Source organism: Clupea harengus, chromosome 18 (genome assembly GCF_900700415.2).
Source record: "Clupea harengus chromosome 18, Ch_v2.0.2, whole genome shotgun sequence".
Taxonomy (NCBI): Eukaryota; Metazoa; Chordata; class Actinopteri; order Clupeiformes; family Clupeidae; genus Clupea; species Clupea harengus.
In genome coordinates this window covers 113,249-135,174 of record NC_045169.1, presented here as the reverse complement: position 1 = coordinate 135,174, position 21,926 = coordinate 113,249, and the positions used below count along the sequence as shown (strand labels likewise).

Genomic DNA, 21,926 nt, shown 5'->3' with positions numbered 1-21,926 from the left:
CCCACCCAAACCATATCCCATACATAGACAGAGGTCTCTAGAGGTAAACTTGGACACGTCTATGGTGAACTAATGGCATATCAAAACTACCCAAAGGATACACTGAAAAACACGAAAAACAAACGATATATACACATACATACTGTACATATATATTTATATATATATATATAAATCTATTTCACAGGAATAGTTGAAACATTGACTTAGTGGCTTTGTCCCTGACGATACCCTGTTTAGACATCTGATACAGAAGACGGTTAACTGGTTTCAGTGTACGTCCAGCACTGGATCTGACTGTGGTCTTGTAAGTGCATTTCATTAAAAAATGAAAGACCAGGAAGTTCTTGAAACCTAGTATACACTATGAATTTAATGTATTTTGGAGAGTAGGTAAATAGCTTAAGTTAATTTATCTTAAGTTAAATTGATTTGATATATTAGAGATATGATGATACAGACTTTGAAGTCTCTGGTCCTTCCAGTGTTTGAAGCTTGGGAAAAGCTGGCTATGGTGATGTCACACCAGTGTGGGTCACATTTCAGCAGTTGCTCAGACAAACATTTCATAATGAAATTAAGGCATTCACTGAAAGACCACGTCTCTTAAGATTTTGCAGTGTTGCTCGTGCTGACTTTGATGAAAAAAACATGTACATTTATTTACAAGCCACTAATAATACCTCAATCTGCTAAAATATCATTCATTTTTTAGCAGATTAAGGGATTATTAGTGGATTGTAAGTAAATGTACATGTTTTTGTGGGGGGAAAAATCCATATCTTTTGATCTGTTTATGTTTATTTTGATCATTTTACTTGTTATCATCTCCCCCCTCTTCTATTTACAGGGTAGTGACCGCACGGTTTGTAGTGTACTTTGGGTAAGTGTTGAGTGGAGAAAAACTCCAGTCTTTGTTGTTCATGAATAAGACCATGTAGAAATGTTGGCATCTTTGGAGTAGGTTTGACAGTTGTTAGTTCACGATTAATGTATAAATTCCTTCTAATGAATTTCATGATTTTAGATAGTTATGGTCAAATATATGTCGACACCCATTACATTAAAATATGTCGACATCCATCACACCCATTCACTATTGTGTGCGTGCGTGCGTGCGTGCGCGCATGCGTGCGCGTGTGTGTGTGTGTGTGCGTGTGTGTGTGCGTGTGTGTGTGTGCTTTCTTACCTTATCTCAACCCAAATCCATTAACACATGGGCACCCTTCACACCCATTCACTATTGAGGATTATCTCAACCCAAATCCATTAACACATGGGCACCCCTCACTGGCATAAACCAACCATGAGGCTTTGGAACCTGAATATACAGTAGGCCTAGAGGATTTCCTCCTATTCAACCACGAGCAGAAGCAATGTCAGTCAGTAATATTGGCCGACGAGGCAATTGCTTCTTTCACTCCCAGATTGCCCAATTGTCCATCATAGGACAATGCTGTCAACCAAATTCTGAAGACCTCTTCTATTTTGCTGAATATGTAGTACCATACCATTTGATGGTAGATCATATTTACCAATAGTTATGAATATGTTTGTGTTGTTTGCTTTTATTGCACAGTGTCAATACACAGAACCAGATTCTAAAGCCTGGCTTCACCACCCGTGAGATTGTCATAGTGGAAAACGATGATCCTGGGGGAGTCTTTGAGTTTTCGCCCCTCTCCCGAGGACCCTGGACTATCAGTGTAAGTGTCATCTTAGATAGATAGATAGATGGATACTTTATTAATCCCGAGGGAAATTTAGGAATCCCGAGGGAAATTTTGCTGCTGCTCTGCCTAAAATGTAAACTTCCACAGATACATACATTTGAAACATGATATATTTAGCTTCACAGAACTTACACAGTGTTTGGATTGTTAATAGTTAGCCAGATTAACAGGATCAAGGTTAGATTTTTTTTTAAGAGATAGTATCACTGCTATTTTGAATGATTGTGGAACGTATCCTGAAATGAGTGAATTTGTCTGAAAACTTTGCAAACGCACTGTACATTTCATACTACAATGGCATAATGCCAAACATGTATTTTCTATGTTATTGTATATGAAAGGGGCTGAGATGATGTGTTTAACACATTGTTATCATATAAAATATAATATATACAGTATATATATGTATATATATACATATATACATATAAAAATTAACATGGATGTGAACATGTGAATGTTACAGATTTTTTTTTATGGGCATGTCAGACGCATACGTTTTCATGTTGAATTTAGTTGCCCACCCTAAATAAATAGAAAACTTTCTCCTAATGCCATGGGTTATCCTCAAACTTAAAAGGGTATCTCAGATGTTTTGTTGATTGTTATGTTGATTGTTATGGGCATCCTTGAGATTAGCAGAAAATCATGCAAAAAAGGTCACATGCCAAAAGGTGTGAATTTGGGACCCTTCTTCCATAAACCACAAGGGTTAATACAGAAACTAGATGCAGTATATAAGAGAGCTAAAACAGTACTTTTAGGGCTTATTTTGGGGCGCCTGACTACTTGTGCTGATCATGTGAGGTAGAATGTTGAGCGGCAGAGGCAGTAACCAGGAGAATGTGTTTCAATAAGCCCAAAAAGGGTGCAGATGTATTTAAGCTGCCGACAGGTGACAGACAAGACGAACTTTAACATTTAACAGATATAAGTTTTACAAGAACAAACTTAAAGATACTAGTTTTACTGACTTGCAATAAATAGCTTCATGTACAGGCTTCCTCTCACCTTAGAGGCCAAAGCTAGATACATTTGGACCTCCTTTTGAAAATGAACATGCTTTAGGCCTTTGTTTTGCAAGGCTTTACATTCTTTTCAAATACTCAAAATGATGGGCGAGAGCCCTAAATGTCTATCCTTTTAAAAAAATAGGCGTGCTTGAAAAAAGGCCATATTTTCTACATTTCTACAAAACATCTACAAAGTTCAGTGAAGTCCACAGTCTTAAGAGGTATCCATGAAACGGGATTCTATTGGAGGGTGGCATTGTTTTAGAAGATCCATATTAAAGTGTTTATGGAGTTTGCTTAAGACGTTTGAAAGGGTTTTTATGGTAATATGAGACCAAAATAAAGCTTTCTGGCCAATCCTCAAATGTTGCAAGTGGCATAAATCTAACATTGTCCACGCCTCAAGAAACGCCATCTCAATTGTGAAATATGGCAGTGGTAACATCCTGATGTAGGGATACTTTCACGTCTGCACGTCTATGGGACATTTTAGAGTTGAAGGGAGAACGATTCACCACAATATCTAAAAAAAAAAAACCTGTTGCAGTCCGTGGTAAAACAGAGGTTTGGGAGAGGGATTACCTACTAGTCACACAATTACCTAAGGGACAAAACTAAAGCACCTTTACAGGGGCTCAAAAAACAGTGAAATGAATATTTTAGAATGATTTGGTCAAAGCCCTGATCAAAATCCTACTGAGAATCTGTGGCACTCTGGGGCCGCCAACCTATCAGACAACCCTGCTAAAAGCCTTGGATATCTGTGTGCTTGGTGATCAGACGTTGCTGTAAAAAATATTTAGCAAAAAATATTAAAACAAACATATTAGCAAATAAAAGTCCACCTTCCTTCGGGAGGCATCGGAGTGTTCATTTCAGAGTTAATTTCAGAACTATTTCAGTTGCGTGTGCAACTGTCAGTAACTGCTCCAGAACATTCTAATATTATATTATAATATCTAATAACTATATTATTGGGTTATCATTGTAATAACTATATTATAATATCTAATAACTATATTATTGGGTTATCATTGTTCTAACTACTGTAATATTTGCTCCCTGCTAGGAGGGGGAGGCGGTAGAGCTGCGTGTGGTCCGCTCACATGGCCAACTGCTGAGACAGCTGATCCGATACACACTGGAACCCAGAGGGACGGAGGAATTCTACGGTGCCACGGGGATCCTAGAGTTTCAACCAGGGGAGAGAGAAGTGGTGGTGGCATTGGTGGCCAAGCCAGATGGCCTGCCTGAGGTGCGTCCCTATAGGACACATCAGAGAAGAAAATGGGAATATATTTACTTCTGCTTTTGGCTGCTTTTAATTTGAGAATCAGAAGTGTAACTATGAAGTAGAAGAAGTGAAGAGGGCGGGGGGGGGGGGGGGGGCGTGTGCAGAGAAAGCCACAACGCTTTGGATGAAGAGAAAAGGTTAGTGGGCCACTGCTGCTGGAACGTAAGTCAGGATACGTCCACAGTTCATTTCAAAATGAAAACAATCTCCGTCCAGACAAGCATTATAACCTCCGTCCAAACTAACACGGAAAAACCCTTCCTGAAATGGCTCAGGTAATAGGAGGGAGGGATATGTCGTGACTGATAAGACCCAGTCAGGAAGCAAACGTGGGTGTATTTACACCATTTCACCTTGGGTTCTCTTACCACTGTTATGCAGATGACACTGAGCTGTACATATGCTTCACCACAGATGACTGCACAATTTTGGTTCAGGTTTGGAAGGCGGATTGTCACCTGCAGCTCAATATGTTTTGTATGAGCTCTTTGTATTCCCTGTCAGTTAAATGGTGGCATTGGTGGCCAAGCCAGATGGCCTGCCTGAGGTGGGTCCCTATAAGGGAATATATGTACTTCTGTTTTTGGCTGCTTTTAATTTGAGAATCAGAAGTGTAACTATGAAGTACTGGCAAGTGTGTGAAAATCTGCATGAATGTTACATGTTACATCTAATGTGTTAAGATCATTTTTTCGATGTCAATACTATTTGATGTCATAATTCTAGCAAAACAACTTCTCTCTCTACTGAGGTAGCTTAGTCTAAATCAAACTCTAGCTAACTTCTCTTCTCCATCTCTACTGAGCTAACTCTCTCTAAATCAAACTCTAGCTAACTTCTCTTCTCCCTCTCTACTGAGGTAACTTACTTTTAAATCAAACTCTAGCTAACTTCTCTTCTCCATCTCTACTGAGGTAACTTACTTTTAAATCAAACTCTAGCTAACTTCTCTTCTCCCTCTCTACTGAGCTAACTCTCTCTAAATCAAACTCTAGCTAACTTCTCTTCTCCCTCTCTACTGAGGTAACTTACTCTAAATCAAACTCTAGCTAACTTCTCTTCTCCCTCTCTACTGAGCTAACTCTCTCTAAATCAAACTCTAGCTAACTTCTCTTCTCCCTCTCTACTGAGGTAGCTTACTCTAAATCAAACTCTAGCTAACTTCTCTTCTCCCTCTCTACTGAGGTAACTTACTCTAAATCAAACTCTAGCTAACTTCTCTTCTCCCTCTCTACTGAGGTAACTTACTCTAAATCAAACTCTAGCTAACTTCTCTTCTCCCTCTCTACTGAGGTAACTTACTTTTAAATCAAACTCTAGCTAACTTCTCTTCTCCCTCTCTACTGAGCTAACTCTCTCTAAATCAAACTCTAGCTAACTTCTCTTCTCCCTCTCTACTGAGGTAACTTACTCTAAATCAAACTCTAGCTAACTTCTCTTCTCCCTCTCTACTGAGCTAACTCTCTCTAAATCAAACTCTAGCTAACTTCTCTTCTCCCTCTCTACTGAGGTAGCTTACTCTAAATCAAACTCTAGCTAACTTCTCTTCTCCCTCTCTACTGAGGTAACTTACTCTAAATCAAACTCTAGCTAACTTCTCTTCTCCCTCTCTACTGAGGTAACTAACATGCAGCATGGGCCATTTGCTGCATCTCACACACTGCATCCAAGTCTCCTTTGACTGCAATTTGAAGTTAGTCCCATTTAATGTAATGTTTTGTTGCCCTCGTTTTTCCTCCCCATACTCAACCTGGACCCTTTCTTTAATGTCTGCACTGTCCACTGACCTAGTAATATACCCTGGCTGCTGGCTGATGTTTTGCCCGTGCAGGGCCATGGTGGCTGTTCTTGCATTTTCACTGTATTTTGGACCCAGGTCTCAAAACTGAATGGTGATTAGCCTTAGCCATTTTAATATGGTCTAAACTGTCTCCAGTTTTCCATATTTTGTAAGTCTGATAAACATTTTGTTTAAGCAAGTTGACATTCAGTGTACTGTATTTTGCATATAATTGTCTATACGCTTGACAATGTCAGCTATGTATGCTAGTGGCAATGGCAGATAATGTTGCAGAATGTGATTCTCTTTGGTAGAATTCAACTTCATTGAATGGTTGGCTGAACTACGTGACATTTTACGTAAGAAGTTAATGTTCCCCCGGCCTCTGTGATCTCTAGACTACTTAGGCCTGCCTGTATGTGGGTTACAGATGAGCCAGAATGCAGCATTGGGTTTTTTCAGCCACACTTTTTTTCATTTGTGGAACCTCGGTTGTGGAATGACCACCCAATTCTATTCAAATACCCAGTTGTGTTCTGTGATGTTAGTGGCCTTGACCTCCTGCTTCAGGCTCTATTATAGACATATTTTGATAGGCCACCTTATGTGTTTAGTCATTAGTTTGTAATATGTGTGTAACGGTGTTAGAGTCCCACTAAAAGCTAAGCTAATCACTGAATTAAAGTACTTCTGAATAGAGTTATGTATACAGACTGTTGTGGGGGGATCACCAGCTACTGGAGAAGTTTACTTGAAGTCATTGTTGTTAAAGGGGTTCACACCAGTCATTGGATGGTGCTTGATCTATAACTATGGTCATTTCGTGTTGGATTACATAATATACCATCTTCTTTTGATCAATTTCTAGATCAAGATCCTATTGTATGTCATATTTATGCAGATTTTTAGACTCTTATTCATTATCATGCCACACTCTATTGGGTTTGATTGCCATATAATCTTCCATGTGTATCTCCAGCTGGATGAGGTGTTCTGTGTGGTGCTGAGCAGTCATAGCACCCCTGCCAGTCATCTTGGAAACAACAGGGTGGTCAACATTACTGTCCGTCAAAATGAAGATCCCTTTGGGGTCATAGGGTTTGGCGAACCTGGGTTGGCATTCATCATCAGTGAAAGCAAGGGCATGCATCCTTACTCAGGTCAGTGACGCCATGAGTATTTACCCTTGCTTGCTTGGGGGCGACAGTGGTACAGGGGGTAGAGGGGGTAGAGAAGTCGTTTAGTAATCAGAAGGTTGCTAGTTCGATTCCCTGTCGAAGTGTCTTTGAGCAAGACACTGAACCCCTAATTGCTCCTGATGTGCAGTGTGCCATCAGTGTAAATGTAAAATGTGTATACATCCTTGTAAGTCGCTTTGGATAAAAGCGTCTACTACATGTAAATGTAAATGTAATGCTTCATAAAACAACATGCAAATTATTCTTTTGTTTGCTAGACAGCTCAATTTTTCCTTGGATGAACAGACAGTTTTTTTTACAATTCGCTTGTTTGAAATTGACATTTGTTTTAGGCTTCAATTGTACTTTTACTTTCGCAGCGTCTTACCCTATCGTGAGAAACAGGGGCCGGTTTGGAAATGTATCTGTTGCGTGGGTCCTTGAACCAGGCACATCAGGAGATGTCAGACCAGTGGAAGGATATATTGAATTTTCCGAGGGGGAGTACCTGAAGAACCTCACTCTCTTTTCTGAACCTGATGAGGTAATTCTCTCTCTCTCTCCCACCCCCACACATACACACATACACATAACATAAATATAGCATATGGGATATAAGCATGTGGGATAGATTTTGGTTTTGTTGTTTTAAAATAAATTCTAAACGGACTTTACTGCTCTCCCAAGGTTCCAGAGGACATGGAACACTTTACTGTTACTCTGCTGTATGCATCTGGTGGTGCTCGAGTTGGAAGCAATCGGAATGCAACCTTACAGATCTCTGAAAATGATTACCCAATTCACTTTGCTGGTACTTTTATATTATTGTCTCCTTCGTGTTTCTTCCTGTACAGCCATCACTTCCTGGAAAGTGTTTCTGTTCAAGTCAGTTTGCAAAATAACATTCAATAACGTTGTGCTCCAATTAAGGAGACAAATGGGTTTCACCAACAATGCCATTCGTGACATGCATCATACAGGGGTCATACAGGGGTCATTCCATGCATCATACAGGGGTCATACAGGGGTCATACTGCTCTCATACAGGGGTCATTCCATACATCATACAGGGGTCATACAGGGGTCATACTGCTCTCATACAGGGGTCATTCTATGCATCATACAGGGGTCATACAGGGGTCATACATGGGTCATTCAGGGGTCATACAGGGGTCATTCCATGCATCATACAGGGCTCATTCTATGCATCATACAGGGGTCATACTGCTCTCATACAGGGGTCATACAGGGGTCATACTGCTCTCATACAGGGGTCATTCCATACATCATACAGGGGTCATACAGGGGTCATACTGCTCTCATACAGGGGTCATTCTATGCATCATACAGGGGTCATACAGGGGTCATACATGGGTCATTCAGGGGTCATACAGGGGTCATTCCATGCATCATACAGGGCTCATTCTATGCATCATACAGGGGTCATACTGCTCTCATACAGGGGTCATACAGGAGTCATTCAGGGCTCATTCTATGCATCATACAGGGGTCATTCCATGCATCATATAGGGCTCATACAGGGGTCATACAGGGGTCATTCCATCGATCATACTGCTCTCATACAGGGGCCATACAGGGGTCATTCCATGCATCATACTGCTCTAATACAGGGCTCATTCAGGGGTCATTCTATGCATCATACAGGGGTCATACAGGGGTCATACAGGGCTCATACAGGGCTCATACAGGGGTCATACAGGGGTCATACTGCTCTCATACAGGGGTCATACAGGGCTCATTCTATGCATCATACAGGGCTCATTCTATGCATCATACAGGGGTCATACAGGGGTCATTCTGCTCTCATACAGGGGTCATACAGGGCTCATTCTATGCATCATACAGGGCTCATTCTATGCCAAATCACTTAGTAGAGGTCCTCACATGACCTCAGTTTTTCTCACTGTTTTGAATCATGTATTATTGACTAATGATCATTCATTGGTTAACAAAAACTAGTATTGATCAAATAATTACTTTACAGTGTGCATTCCTGATTTATATACAATGTCATGAAAATAAACAGATATCTTGCTATTTTTTCCTTTTAAGGTACATTTCTGTTCTGTTGGTGGAACCCAGCACAAATTATGTCTTCTGACTCCTAGTTTCTGTGATTCTGTCCATTTATCCCATCATTATGAGGTGTGACCCCTGACCTCTGACCTCTGACCTCTGACCTCTCCTTGTCTTTCCCTGAACAGAACCAGTGGTTGTCATAGTCCCTGAAGGAGGAATGGCTCATTTCTCCCTTCTGAGGACGGGACCAGCTGATAGTACTGCAACTGTAATGTATCGATTTGCCTACGGTGGCGCCTCACCTGGTGATTTGATTCCTTTAAGCAACGACTCAATTCTTATATTTAATGCTGAGGAACGGATGAAAAACATCTCATTCATGGTGGAGGATGACGATATTCCTGAAACTGATGAACTTTTTTACATCATTTTGTTTAATGCAACCGGTATGTCACTAAGTCGTCTGTATGAATTTCTTTTGGAAATAGCCTTCAAAACTTCCTTGGTCTCTGAATATTCTCCTGTTTATTATTCAGGATAGAAAAATAACTTAGATACATTTTTTTTACTAATTAACTCATCTAACTTAGATACATATTATTAACTCGCTCATTTTTTTTAGAAAACTATAGGAGCTTCTGCATTTGTGTGAAAGCTGTTGATGATTCTCCTTTTTCCTGGTGCAAGTATGTGAGGAGCAAAAAGAATATGTCACACAGGCACCACGTTTTGACCAAAGATTCAAAACGGCACTCAAATGGCTACTAGTACTTACTGTAAGTTTTAGGCATTTAAATCCCGAGGTGAATGATAATACATTTGAATTAAACGTCATCAACAGGGTGTTGGCTCAGGTAACTAGTTTGCAGTTGAACTTTTTCAAAACGTAGAAGTATAAATGAACCGTTGTTGTTTCTATGGACAGGGGATGCAGTGGTCTATGGTGAGGATACTGGAACCGTTGTAATTGAGGCCAATGACGATGCCAATGGGATCTTCTTCCTTGATTCCACTGAGAAGACTGTGGAGGAGGGCAAAACCAACAACATCTAGTGAGGAGCTCCAACATTTCCCTCATCAATTTGTATTTACATGTTAGACCATTTCTGTTAAGTATATGAACATATCAACTAAAATGACCAATGGACACATTTGACAGCATCATATCAATATAATTTTATCAAGTTGTAAGTTTATCAAGTTACAATTTGATCATTTTACTTCTCTTTCAAGTGTTCTAAGAGACAGGGGATACTTTGGCAATGTTACCGTATTCTGGCAGCTTTTTGCAAATAGTACCACTCTCGACCCTGGGACGGAGTTCCTCCACACTTCAGGCTCTGTAGTATTCACCACCGGCGACATCATCAAGCCCATCATCTTGGAGGCCATATCGGATAAGCTCCCAGAGTTCAATGAGTTTTATGTTCTGGTGCTTGTAAACATTTCAGGTAAAGTCACTTGCTAAGCCTTTCTTTCATCCATTTTCTTCTATCCATTTTCCTCCAAACTTACATCTCTGTTTTTCTCATACTACAATATAGGTGGATCTCCTGGCGAGGGTGGTCAGTTGGCTGCGGCAAACCTCAGTTCCTCAGTCATCATACCCTATAATGATGACCCTTTTGGGGTGTTACACGTGGCTGAGGAGAACATGGATCAAGTGGTGGCAGAGGACACCGTGTCTGACGATGACATGTCAAACATTATCTCCTTGACCATTCTCAGACTGCAGGGCACGTTTGGAAAGTTGCGTGTCGTGTGGGAAATCTTGTCAGGAGGTTTCCCTAATGGCCTGCCACCTATGAAGGACCTTCTGCTATTGGCCTCTTTTCCACAGTCAGTGGAGGTTCAACCTCATGGCAGAGGTCCTCATGCTGGCACTGATGCCTTTTTCTTTCCTGGTCTCCAAGGAGCCTTCGGTACCATCGATGCAAAAGTCCAGTTAGTAGAAGGGCTCCACGGCCTTGTCAATTTCACCATATCTGCCTGGCTAATGCCTCAGCCCAATACCAATGGATTTATCGTTTCCAAGGGCAACGACAACGGAACCCTTTATTATGGAGTTAAAATCCACATCAATGAGTCGCTTGTGAATGTGACGCTCTTCTTCATGACTGTCGGGTCCAACAGAACTCAAGTAGAGGGGGCCACCGCAAACAGATCTGCGGGGGACGACACATGGATCCAACTTGTCATCACAGTGGATGATGGGATCATTCAGTTCTTTTTGGACGGAAACCCCATGCCTGATGGAGTGAAAAGCCTTAAGGGGGACGCAATAATTGACGGTATGCTGAAACATATTATGATTTATATACCCTTTTATATCAATCAACCTCACAGTAGTCTCTCATTGACAGTGACACTGACATATAGCATTTGGCTCTAAACCTCAACAACTAAAACCATTATTTGGGTCATGATGAGTCATCCTCGTGTTTGACCTGCTGCTTACTAACTGCCTATGTGTGCTTTACTATTATGCTTGACATCTTTTAGCTTTTATCAAGTCATAGCTGTACACAACACAACAAGTTGTCTGAAACCATTAGCAGCCCCAACAGCACAGCTTTTCTTGGTGCAAAGTAGAAAGCAGTAAGCCAGACAGGCTATGCCTCTTATTGTTGGTACGACACTAGACTAATGTAAAATAATGTTCATGCATATGTGAAAATTCAATATGTGACATTTCAGTGACTGCACCAGTTCATATTGGATCCGACCCAGTTGGAGAGGAGCGGTACCGGGGGCTGATGCAGGACCTACGTCTATATTCTTCCCCGTTGAATTATACTATGATCAGAGAGCTCTATGACCAGCCAGCCAGGCATGACCTGGACATAGTTTCTGGCTACCTCGAGTACCAACAGGACGAGAGCGAGAAAACAATTGTGGTGGAGGTGCGTGACGACCAGGAGGTGGAGGGGGAAGAGTTGTTCTACCTGCAGCTGGCTGCCGTCTCTGGAGGTGCTCGGCTTCCTGTGCCGTACCCAACGGCCATCCTTCGTGTGCAGAAAAGTGACAATGCCAACGGGCGATTTGGGTTCTCTGGGAACTGCATGCCAGAAGTAAGCAAAGCTTACATCACAGAATTCCTCTAAAATGAGGCATCTATTAGTAATCTTACATACATCTGTATGTTATAGATGGCAACAGTAACAGTAATCAGGAGTTTGACCTGCTTCTTGGAAAGTCAAGTGTCTTTTATTTATGTAGCACAAAAAATGACTTACGTTGACGTGAAATACAGGAATGGGAGGTGAAAACACAAAAAAGAACAGCATTTAACAAGAATAAAAAGAACAGCATTTAACAAGAATAAAAACAACATAACATTATCATAACAAAAGCAAGCAGCGTTGAGGGTGGCAATCAGTGCAGCAGTGCATTGTTGCCATGGAAACTTGATGTCAACATGTCAAGCCCTAAACTGTAAGCAGTCAAAGCATGTTTCAAAGAAATTGGCCAAAGATTGGTTGAGAGATGTTGTCACAGTCTCAGAAATACAAAATCCGTGCCGAGCCTTTGTGTTATAACTCCTCAGGGTCCGCCTCAACCATCATTCTGATAGGTCACAATACTTGGGCTCCGCCTCAACCATCATTCTGATAGGTCACAATACTTGGGCTCCGCCTCAACCATCATTCTGATAGGTCACAATGCTTGGGCTCCGCCTCAACCATCATTCTGATAGGTCACAATACTTGGGCTTATCAAGTGGACTGAACAGTGAGGTCTGACGCCCCTCCCCCACCCCCTCCGTACTCATGATACTTAACCATACTTAGGCCTATTTACTGGTTGCTCTAAATATGCAATCTTCAGTCATACTAATGCCCCAGAAAATATTTCAGGGTATATCAAAGTATTCCATGATGCCATCTTCCATGCCACTGTGCAACAACAGGCTTCTTCAGGTACTACAGGTGTATTCACACGCCCCCAGGTGCTCTTTCAGCCCCTCAAGACATAACCACTGGCTTGCTCTTTCAGCAGCCTCGGCCAGCCACTGGCTTGCTCTCTGAGCCCCTCGGACATGACAGACATGACCACTGGCTTGCTCTCTGAGCCCCTCAAGACATATAACCACTGGCTTGCTCTCTGAGCCCCTCAAGACATGACCACTGGCTTGCTCTCTGAGCCCCTCAAGACATATAACCACTGGCTTGCTCTCTGAGCCCCTCAAGACATAACCACTGGCTTGCTCTCTGAGCCCCTCAAGACATATAACCACTGGCTTGCTCTCTGAGCCCCTCAAGACATATAACCACTGGCTTGCTCTCTGAGCACCTCAAGACATAATCACTGGCTTGCTCTCAAGACATAACCACTGGCTTGCTCTCTTTCAGCACCTCAAGACATAACCACTGGCTTGCTCTCTGAGCCCCTCAGACAGAACCACTGGCTTGCTCTCTGAGCCCCTCAAGACATATAACCACTGGCTTGCTCTCTTTCAGCACCTCAGACATCAGACATAACCACTGGCTTGCTCTCTGAGCACCTCAGACATCAGACAGAACCACTGGCTTGCTCTCTTTCAGCACCTCAAGACATATAACCACTGGCTTGCTCTCTCTGAGCCCCTCAAGACAGAACCACTGGCTTGCTCTCTGAGCCCCTCAAGACAGAACCACTGGCTTGCTCTCTTTCAGCACCTCAAGACAGAACCACTGGCTTGTTCTCTGAGCCCCTCAAGACAGAACCACTGGCTTGCTCTTTCAGCACCTCGGACATAACCACTGGCTTGCTCTCTGAGCCCCTCAAGACATATAACCACTGGCTTGCTCTCTGAGCACTTGCTCTTTCAGCACCTCAGACGTTAGATTAGATTCAACTTTATTGTCATTGCACAGAGTACAGGTACTGAGGCAACGGAATGCAGTTAGCATCTAACCAGAAGTGCAAAGTAGAAGAGTGCAGAGTATGTGCAAATGGTAATATAAATATAGATAAATATGGTATATACAGTATGACATAAGATATAAGTGGTATGAGCAGTAAGAACATGAGCAGCAATAAAGGTGATTAGTGCAGATGTGATATAGATATATGTAAAGTGCAGGTGAAGTACAGGTGAAGGTGGCAGTAGAGGTTATAAAGTTATAACCACTGGCTTGCTCTCTGAGCACCTCAGACATCAGACAGAACCACTGGCTTGCTCTCTTTCAGCACCTCAAGACATATAACCACTGGCTTGCTCTCTCTGAGCCCCTCAAGACAGAACCACTGGCTTGCTCTCTGAGCCCCTCAAGACAGAACCACTGGCTTGCTCTCTTTCAGCACCTCAAGACAGAACCACTGGCTTGCTCTCTGAGCCCCTCAAGACAGAACCACTGGCTTGCTCTTTCAGCACCTCGGACATAACCACTGGCTTGCTCTCTGAGCCCCTCAAGACATATAACCACTGGCTTGCTCTCTGAGCACTTGCTCTTTCAGCACCTCAGACGTTAGATTAGATTCAACTTTATTGTCATTGCACAGAGTACAGGTACTGAGGCAACGGAATGCAGTTAGCATCTAACCAGAAGTGCAAAGTAGAAGAGTGCAGAGTATGTGCAAATGGTAATATAAATATAGATAAATATGGTATATACAGTATGACATAAGATATAAGTGGTATGAGCAGTAAGAACATGAGCAGCAATAAAGGTGATTAGTGCAGATGTGATATAGATATATGTAAAGTGCAGGTGAAGTACAGGTGAAGGTGGCAGTAGAGGTTATAAAGTTATAACCACTGGCTTGCTCTCTGAGCCCCTCAAGACATATAACCACTGGCTTGCTCTCTCTGAGCCCCTCACACATGACCACTGGCTTGCTCTTTCAGCAGCCTCGGCCAGCTACTTTATAGCTCTTTTCTCGAGAACCAAATCAAATCCAACAGAAGGAATGTGGTTGAATAGCTCTCAGCGCCTCTAGCATCTATCTAGGGTTAGGGTTAGATCTATCCCCACTGGTCTTGTAACGCCTCTAGCATCTATCTAGGGTTAGGGTTAGATCTATCTCCACTGGTCTTGTAACGCCTCTAGCATCTATCTCCACTGGTCTTGTAACGCCTCTAGCATCTATCTCCACTGGTCTTGTAACGCCTCTAGCATCTATCCCCACTGGTCTTGTAACGCCTCTAGCATCTATCTCCACTGGTCTTGTAACGCCTCTAGCATCTATCTCCACTGGTCTTGTAACACCTCTAGCATCTATCCCCACTGGTCTTGTAACGCCTCTAGCATCTATCTCCACTGGTCTTGTAACGCCTCTAGCATCTATCTCCACTGGTCTTGTAACGCCTCTAGCATCTATCTCCACTGGTCTTGTATGTGCTTGCCAACGTTATTCCCACTGCACAGTCTACTTCCTCAATCACAATCTTCAATGGAAATCGTTCACTCAATAAAGTAAACGATTCAGAATACAACACAATGTACCGTATCAAAGGTGTGTGGGCAGTACAATCATGATGAGCACTTTTCTACATGTAAAGCAATATTAGTGGAAAAATATTTCGCCTTAAAAAAATGATTCAAATAGGGGCGACTCATGTTATATTGCATTAGTAGTTGCCTCATATGTATGTTTAATGTAATTGGATCGTTGGCTGCTTCGAGATGTGTATTGCATCGGCCTCAGTGATGATGCTCATCCATAGTTGACAGAAAAGACCTGGCGGGTAACATTGACCATACTGATTCCAGAACAGACCATGATAGTTTTTTTCATGATATGAAAAATAGTCTTCCTTTTTTTTTATACATTTGTTTATTGAAACACATCACATCACATAGCATAGATCTTGTACAATTAGCTGTGTGGTCATCTTTTCTTTTCTTTTTTTATTAAAACAATGCTCATACAATACTGCATATCCATACGTATGTTTCTCCCACTTCTCTGACTTGCATCAGATATCTGAAGAGGGGTCTGTCGTATCCTGTGTCATCGAACGCTTTTTGGGGACCCTGGATTATGTGTATATAAACTACACTGTCGTTCAGATTGATTCAACCGATGTTGCCTCAGATTTTGACAACACAACTGGTGTAGTTATGTTTCTGCCTGGACAGCGTTCTGAGGTAACTGCTTGAAATCTATCTGAAATTTCACTCTAAATACGTGTGTGATTTTAATGTTTGATAATGCCTTTGCCCTTGATTACGTACCATGTCCAGGCCTCCTGCATGACATCTTCAGACATCTCTAGGTGGTTCACATGCTCTCATGTCTCTTATCAGTTTGTAAAATCAGTTTTGAAATGGAAATGACCTGAGATGGCCTGTCTTTTCTTTTCTTTTTTTTTAAGTGGAGTGGGTTTTGGGGGTATTTGTGCAAATTAAATTATTTAAAAATAATTACAAAAATTACAAAATATTTCATGAGAAAATGACAGTGCAGACTAATGCATCTAACGGAATCTTTATGTTAAATTCTAGCCTCAGCTATGCCATAATGTTGGTGCTGATGAGAAAGGAAGTTGCTGTCAGATAACCTGATTTAATGACTAAACATTAAAGCAGCATAAGGGAACAATTGCTAATCGCTAACGAGATGCTAGCGGCTAAAACTAGCGAAACCTCTTGAAATGTGCTTACCTTGACACTATGACAAACTAGTTAGTCAACAACTGTCCTAACACAGTCAAACATCAAGCAAGTGCAACACAAGACAAAGCAAGACGGCAAAGAAGCTACTTACTAGTTCGGCAGACAGTAGAAACCGGGCGGCTTCAGCCAAACCTACATAACCCAGTAATATGCCTATGGACCCTGGTATGGCAATGGCACGGAAGCGATTCTCCATAGTAAAAGTCATTGTAGCGCCCCAATTTTTTTAAGCTGTTATTTTAAAGTAAAACTGCTTATCCTTACCCTAACCCTGAAGTACAATTACTGCATAATGCCACTTTAAGATATATCATGACTGGAACTGATTTAAAAGCCTTTTTACCTTAGTTTTCAGCAGTGTGATTTCCTGTAGATGTGCAGATTGCTCCCGACCGACCATGTCAAGTACAATCACTCGAATTACATACTTTTTTCATGACTCATCTTCAAGTGTCCAAAACAATTCATGCCATAAACCACTTCACTAATCCTTTCAAATTGTATATTATATAGTCAGCACTATGAGGAAGTTTTCAGATATGAAATCTGTCATTGGACAGCTGAGATTAACATGATAACAAAAATAGAATGGAAGTTATGTAAGGGTTAACCAGGTTTTATACCTGGCCAAATTTGCTCTCATGTTTGGTCTTTCAATCCTTTAACATTCCCAAAGCTCAAAATGTTCACCCGTTGACGCTGTCAAATGATTCAACCTTGCCACCTGGGGTGCTTCCCCCATTTGGCCACTATTTTAGTTATTTAATCTGCTATTGGCAATGTCCTCTAGTAGTACTCAAGTTGTGATTAGTTTATGTATTGCTTCCTTTTACGCATGCTTTAATGAGCGTGAAAGATGGTTGGTATGGTGTAGGATGTTTTTGAGCACAACATTTAGTCATACAAAAACAACAACCAGATCACCACCGGGTCATTTGGGAATTTTAATAATTGTTATGTTTCCCAGCTGTAAATATACCTACACTGGTTTATAGCAACAGTTTGCAATGTAACAGTAATGAAAATTAAATGGTTATGTAATGCAAACATTGTATTTCCTTCCTTAAGGTTTTGAACTTGTCGGTGTTGGATGATGACATTCCAGAGTTTGATGAGCATTTCCAGGTTGTCATGGTTTCTGCCGTGTCTGGGGATGGAAAGCCTGGCACAACCCCTACAAGTGGAGCAAGCATTGACCCTGAAAGTGCTGTCGCCTTGGTTACAATCAAGGCTAGCGATCATCCCTATGGTATGACTGGAATCCAGCTGCCTAATTTTATCAATATTATCTGTGAACCTTCTGTGAACCTATCTGTGAACCTATCTGTGAACCTTTATATATATAAAGGTATATAGTAAAAATACTACATTATATAAATATTATTGAAATATCCTAATGTCCTAACTCCCCATGCCCCCATTGACATTGCTGCCTGCATGAATTGCAATTCCACAGTTGAAGAGAGCACCGGTTCCTTTATATACGAACAACTTCCAGTATTGCTCCCTTCTGTCTGAAAACTCAGGCCAGCCCCCTTTAGCTGTATTTCCTGACTATTAACCATGGTTTATACAAATTTCTGCAGCCCTGCGGTTGATTCTCAGGTGCAATCTATACATGGTGATGCATTTTATTCCACCTGGTAGCTCATGAGGCACAGAAATAGATGCCTAGTACTACCAGAGCAGGGGCACACACACACACACACACACACACACACACACACACACACACACACACACACTACCAGAGCAGGGGCGTCCCTCTCTACCTTCAAGAAGCTTTTGAAGACCCAACTCTTCAGAGAGCACCTCCCCTCCTAACTGGCACCTGACTAGCGCTTAACTTGCACTTCAGCAGTTACATTCCTGCACTTCTTTTTCCTTTTTTCTAGGTCGTTGTTTTTCTAATTCTCATGTAAAGTAGTATTTATTGTTACACCATGCTTTTTATTGCTCTTAGCTTGACTGTTCTCTCCCTTGTACGTCGCTTTGGACAAAAGCGTCTGCTAAATGACTAAATGTATAATGCATCAGCCCCGGCCCGACAGTGAAGGAGCTCCTGACCCTCACCAGCAAGGTGTAATATGAACTCATGTTCATTTGAAGTGAATATTTCTACATATCTGTGTTTTTCGTAGTTAAGATCAGCCATCTGCATTTGCGGGCAAAGGCCACGTTATGAGATTTGATAAACAGATGAAGAGATGAATTTAGGTAGATTAAAGGAGATAAGGGTTTAACAAATACTCATGATAATATGACAACATGCATATGAGACTGACCATATCATTTCTTCAAACATCCATCCAAAACAATGGCAAATATGTATTTCCAGACAATTAAATACGACACCCCATATTTTGCAGTTAATTGGTCAAAAAGTGTGGGCACCTCTTCTGAAGTCACATGAGACACATCCTAAAGAGCATCTGTGCCAACTTTGGAGCTTTTATCTGCCGCATAACGAGTTGCCCCTTTTTGAGGTTAATTCCCCCTACTAATAGTACAGTCTGATCGGTCAGTTATGCAGATTACATGGGGAAAACCTGACATTTCTGCAAAAGGGCCTCTGCAGGCCTACTGTTTAATGTACCTTGAGCTCACCCGGGTGATCCCCTCCCATCCAATCAGCATGAGAGCTCCATGGACAGTTCAGTCGTGGCAGGCCTACACAGTTAACAGTACATGTGTGAGAATGACCACAAGTCCTGACCACAATGACTGATGCACAGACTGTTGATCCTAACTGCATCAATGCTAGTTACTCATGGTATCATCACCAATCTGCAAATTACAAATAAAATGTTCCACCTTGAGATCATGCACAGAAGTATGCATTAAGTTTATTTGTGAACCAGGGACTAATCTTTAGTTTTACTGTACTACCTGTATCAGGGTTAAATACCCTGGTAAAATTACTAACGGCTTGCTCAACATCTGGGATCAGGAGTGTACCTAACAGTTTGCTATGAGAAAGCTCATGCGGAAATCCTGGTCATCAAAATTGCTAAGGTTTCTCTTAAATACAACCTGGGATTTGGATTTGGAAGATTGTATATCCTTGATTGAAATCATGGAACAGTGATCGCATGTGGCCTGTAGAAATGTATTCATACTTGTCAATGTGTTAACACTGAAATTCCAGGGCCTAAATTATACTTACAAAAAATGCAAACCCCTCTACATTGGTGAAACTAAGAGATCAGACCTATGTAGCATCAATATAAAAGCCACTGTGTTGAAACACATTCATGAAGACATTTAATGTACTGTAACATTACTGTACCAATCTTACAGCCTTCATGTATTTGGTGTTATAATAACAACGCAATACTAGAATGTTCTCTTACTGTCTGATCTGTCCTTCTGACCGACAGGACTGATGCAGTTCCAGACGGACTCATTGCCAACTGGCATGATCCTACCAGCTCTCCAGGATGCTCGTATCACTGTGGCAGAAGAGGATGGGGTGGTCTGCTTAATGGTGGCCCGAGCACAAGGCTTAATAGGAGAAGTTATGGTTGGATACCGCACCATTCCTTTCACTGCCAGCAGCCCAGAGGATTACCAGGTTTTTTTATTCAGTTTTGTATTTCTGCCTATGACTAATTTCAAGAACAAACATACAAAAGAGCAGGTTACATGGGTTACAATTGTTCCATACTCCTGAGTATCTGTCTTCTTTAAGCTAGAAGTGAGGTGTTCCAGTGGTAATATATTCATTAATGGTAGTTTAAAGGATACAAGGATAATTGGCCCTTTCCTGTGAGATCTTGAACTAACCAACATTTACAAATATTTTGTAATTTATAATAATAATAATAGTAAATCTTTATTAACTTTAGTAGTCCAAATTCATCTTGTTAGTCAGAAAAAGATTTCAGATGTTTCAATGGCAATGTCCTTTTTTTATGCTGATGTTTTTTCTTTTTTCAAACTTAGTCTCTGTTTTAGTTCCATAATGTAATGTCTACAATCATAGCCCCAGTTGTATCTGTGTTAAGGACCTCATCCACGCAGTTAATACCATGCTTCCTTATTACATTATTACATTACCTAAGGGTACACGCAGTTAATACCATGCTTCCTCATTACAGCACCTAAGGGTACACGCAGTTAATACCATGCTTCCTCATTACAGCACCTAAGGGTACACGCAGTTAATACCATGCTTCCTCATTACAGCACCTAAGGGTACACGCAGTTAATACCATGCTTCCTCATTACAGCACCTAAGGGTACAAAGAGAAGAGCAGGGGTCCAATCACTGAGCCTGGGGGAATGCCATAACATAACATAACTTTTCAATGACTGGATAATTAATTGTGGACATACACAGACACAGACACGGGCTTTGATAACAATATGGTGTTCAAGTCTCTGTAGTACAATATGATTATCTTGGTTCAAAAGCAGTGCTAAGGTCTAGAAGAACCAGTATTGAAATTCACCCATGATCAGATTCAAGTATTAAAACTTTCAGAATTAAGGTTTGCTCAAGAGAAACCTTGGGTGGTTTTTATGTTTTCAGTCAACAAAGAATAATAAGCTGATTTGGCATGAGTAAGTTCTTTTTTTTTTACATTAGGCTATGTCTTAAGAGTTACGTATTTAAGTAAATGCCTTTAATACAATGTCATGCTTGCGTCTTTTGTACTGCACAAGGAAGCCTCAAGCATCAACAGTGTGTCAATTGTGTTCGTTGATAAATTGTGTTAATTGTCTTAAATCTATGCTTCTTAACTTGGAAAAATACCTTTGGGAATTCGATAATTGAGTGAATTGCAGACTTTTTTTCATCTTTATTTGCTGAACAGGATGTTATTGGAACACTAGACTTCATACAAGGAGAGAGACATAAGTGCATAAACATCACCATCATTGACAACGAAATGCCTGAACTTGAGAAGGTCTTCAGAGTGGAGCTCTACAACCCAGCTGGAGGAGGTAAGAGAGTCAAGTGCTTTGGCGCGACAGTGGTACAGGAGGTAGAGAAGTTGTTTAGTAATCAGAAGGTTGCTAGTTCGATTCCCTGTCAAAGCGTCCTTGAGCAAGGCACTGAACCCCTAATTGCTCCTGATGTGCAGTGTGCCATCAGTGTAAATGTAAAATGTGTATACATTGTAAGTCGTACATTGTAAGTCGCTTTGGATAAAAGCGTCTGCTAAATGACTAAATGTATATGTAAATGCTTTGGCCAGTGGTTGAGATACTATCCTTGATATTTGAGTTTCATCATACCATGTAAACATAGGTCCCTCCACTACAACCTCATTTGCAGTTA

The 21,926-nt window shown here is 41.3% G+C and overlaps 1 protein-coding gene across 1 annotated transcript in view; it reads left to right on the top strand.

Moving 5' to 3' along the window:
- Window positions 1-21,926, top strand: part of adgrv1 (adhesion G protein-coupled receptor V1) — a 130,363-nt gene that overhangs the window by 21,999 nt on the left and 86,438 nt on the right. The window contains exons 12-25 of the mRNA XM_031585443.1: window positions 1,580-1,706; window positions 3,816-4,001; window positions 6,800-6,980; window positions 7,379-7,542; window positions 7,686-7,809; window positions 9,224-9,484; window positions 9,964-10,090; window positions 10,272-10,489; window positions 10,583-11,329; window positions 11,736-12,109; window positions 15,944-16,111; window positions 17,708-17,888; window positions 20,020-20,213; window positions 21,460-21,589. Of these exons, the coding sequence (XP_031441303.1) occupies window positions 1,580-1,706; window positions 3,816-4,001; window positions 6,800-6,980; window positions 7,379-7,542; window positions 7,686-7,809; window positions 9,224-9,484; window positions 9,964-10,090; window positions 10,272-10,489; window positions 10,583-11,329; window positions 11,736-12,109; window positions 15,944-16,111; window positions 17,708-17,888; window positions 20,020-20,213; window positions 21,460-21,589 (3,182 nt within the window). The remainder of the gene's footprint in view (window positions 1-1,579; window positions 1,707-3,815; window positions 4,002-6,799; window positions 6,981-7,378; window positions 7,543-7,685; window positions 7,810-9,223; window positions 9,485-9,963; window positions 10,091-10,271; window positions 10,490-10,582; window positions 11,330-11,735; window positions 12,110-15,943; window positions 16,112-17,707; window positions 17,889-20,019; window positions 20,214-21,459; window positions 21,590-21,926) is intronic.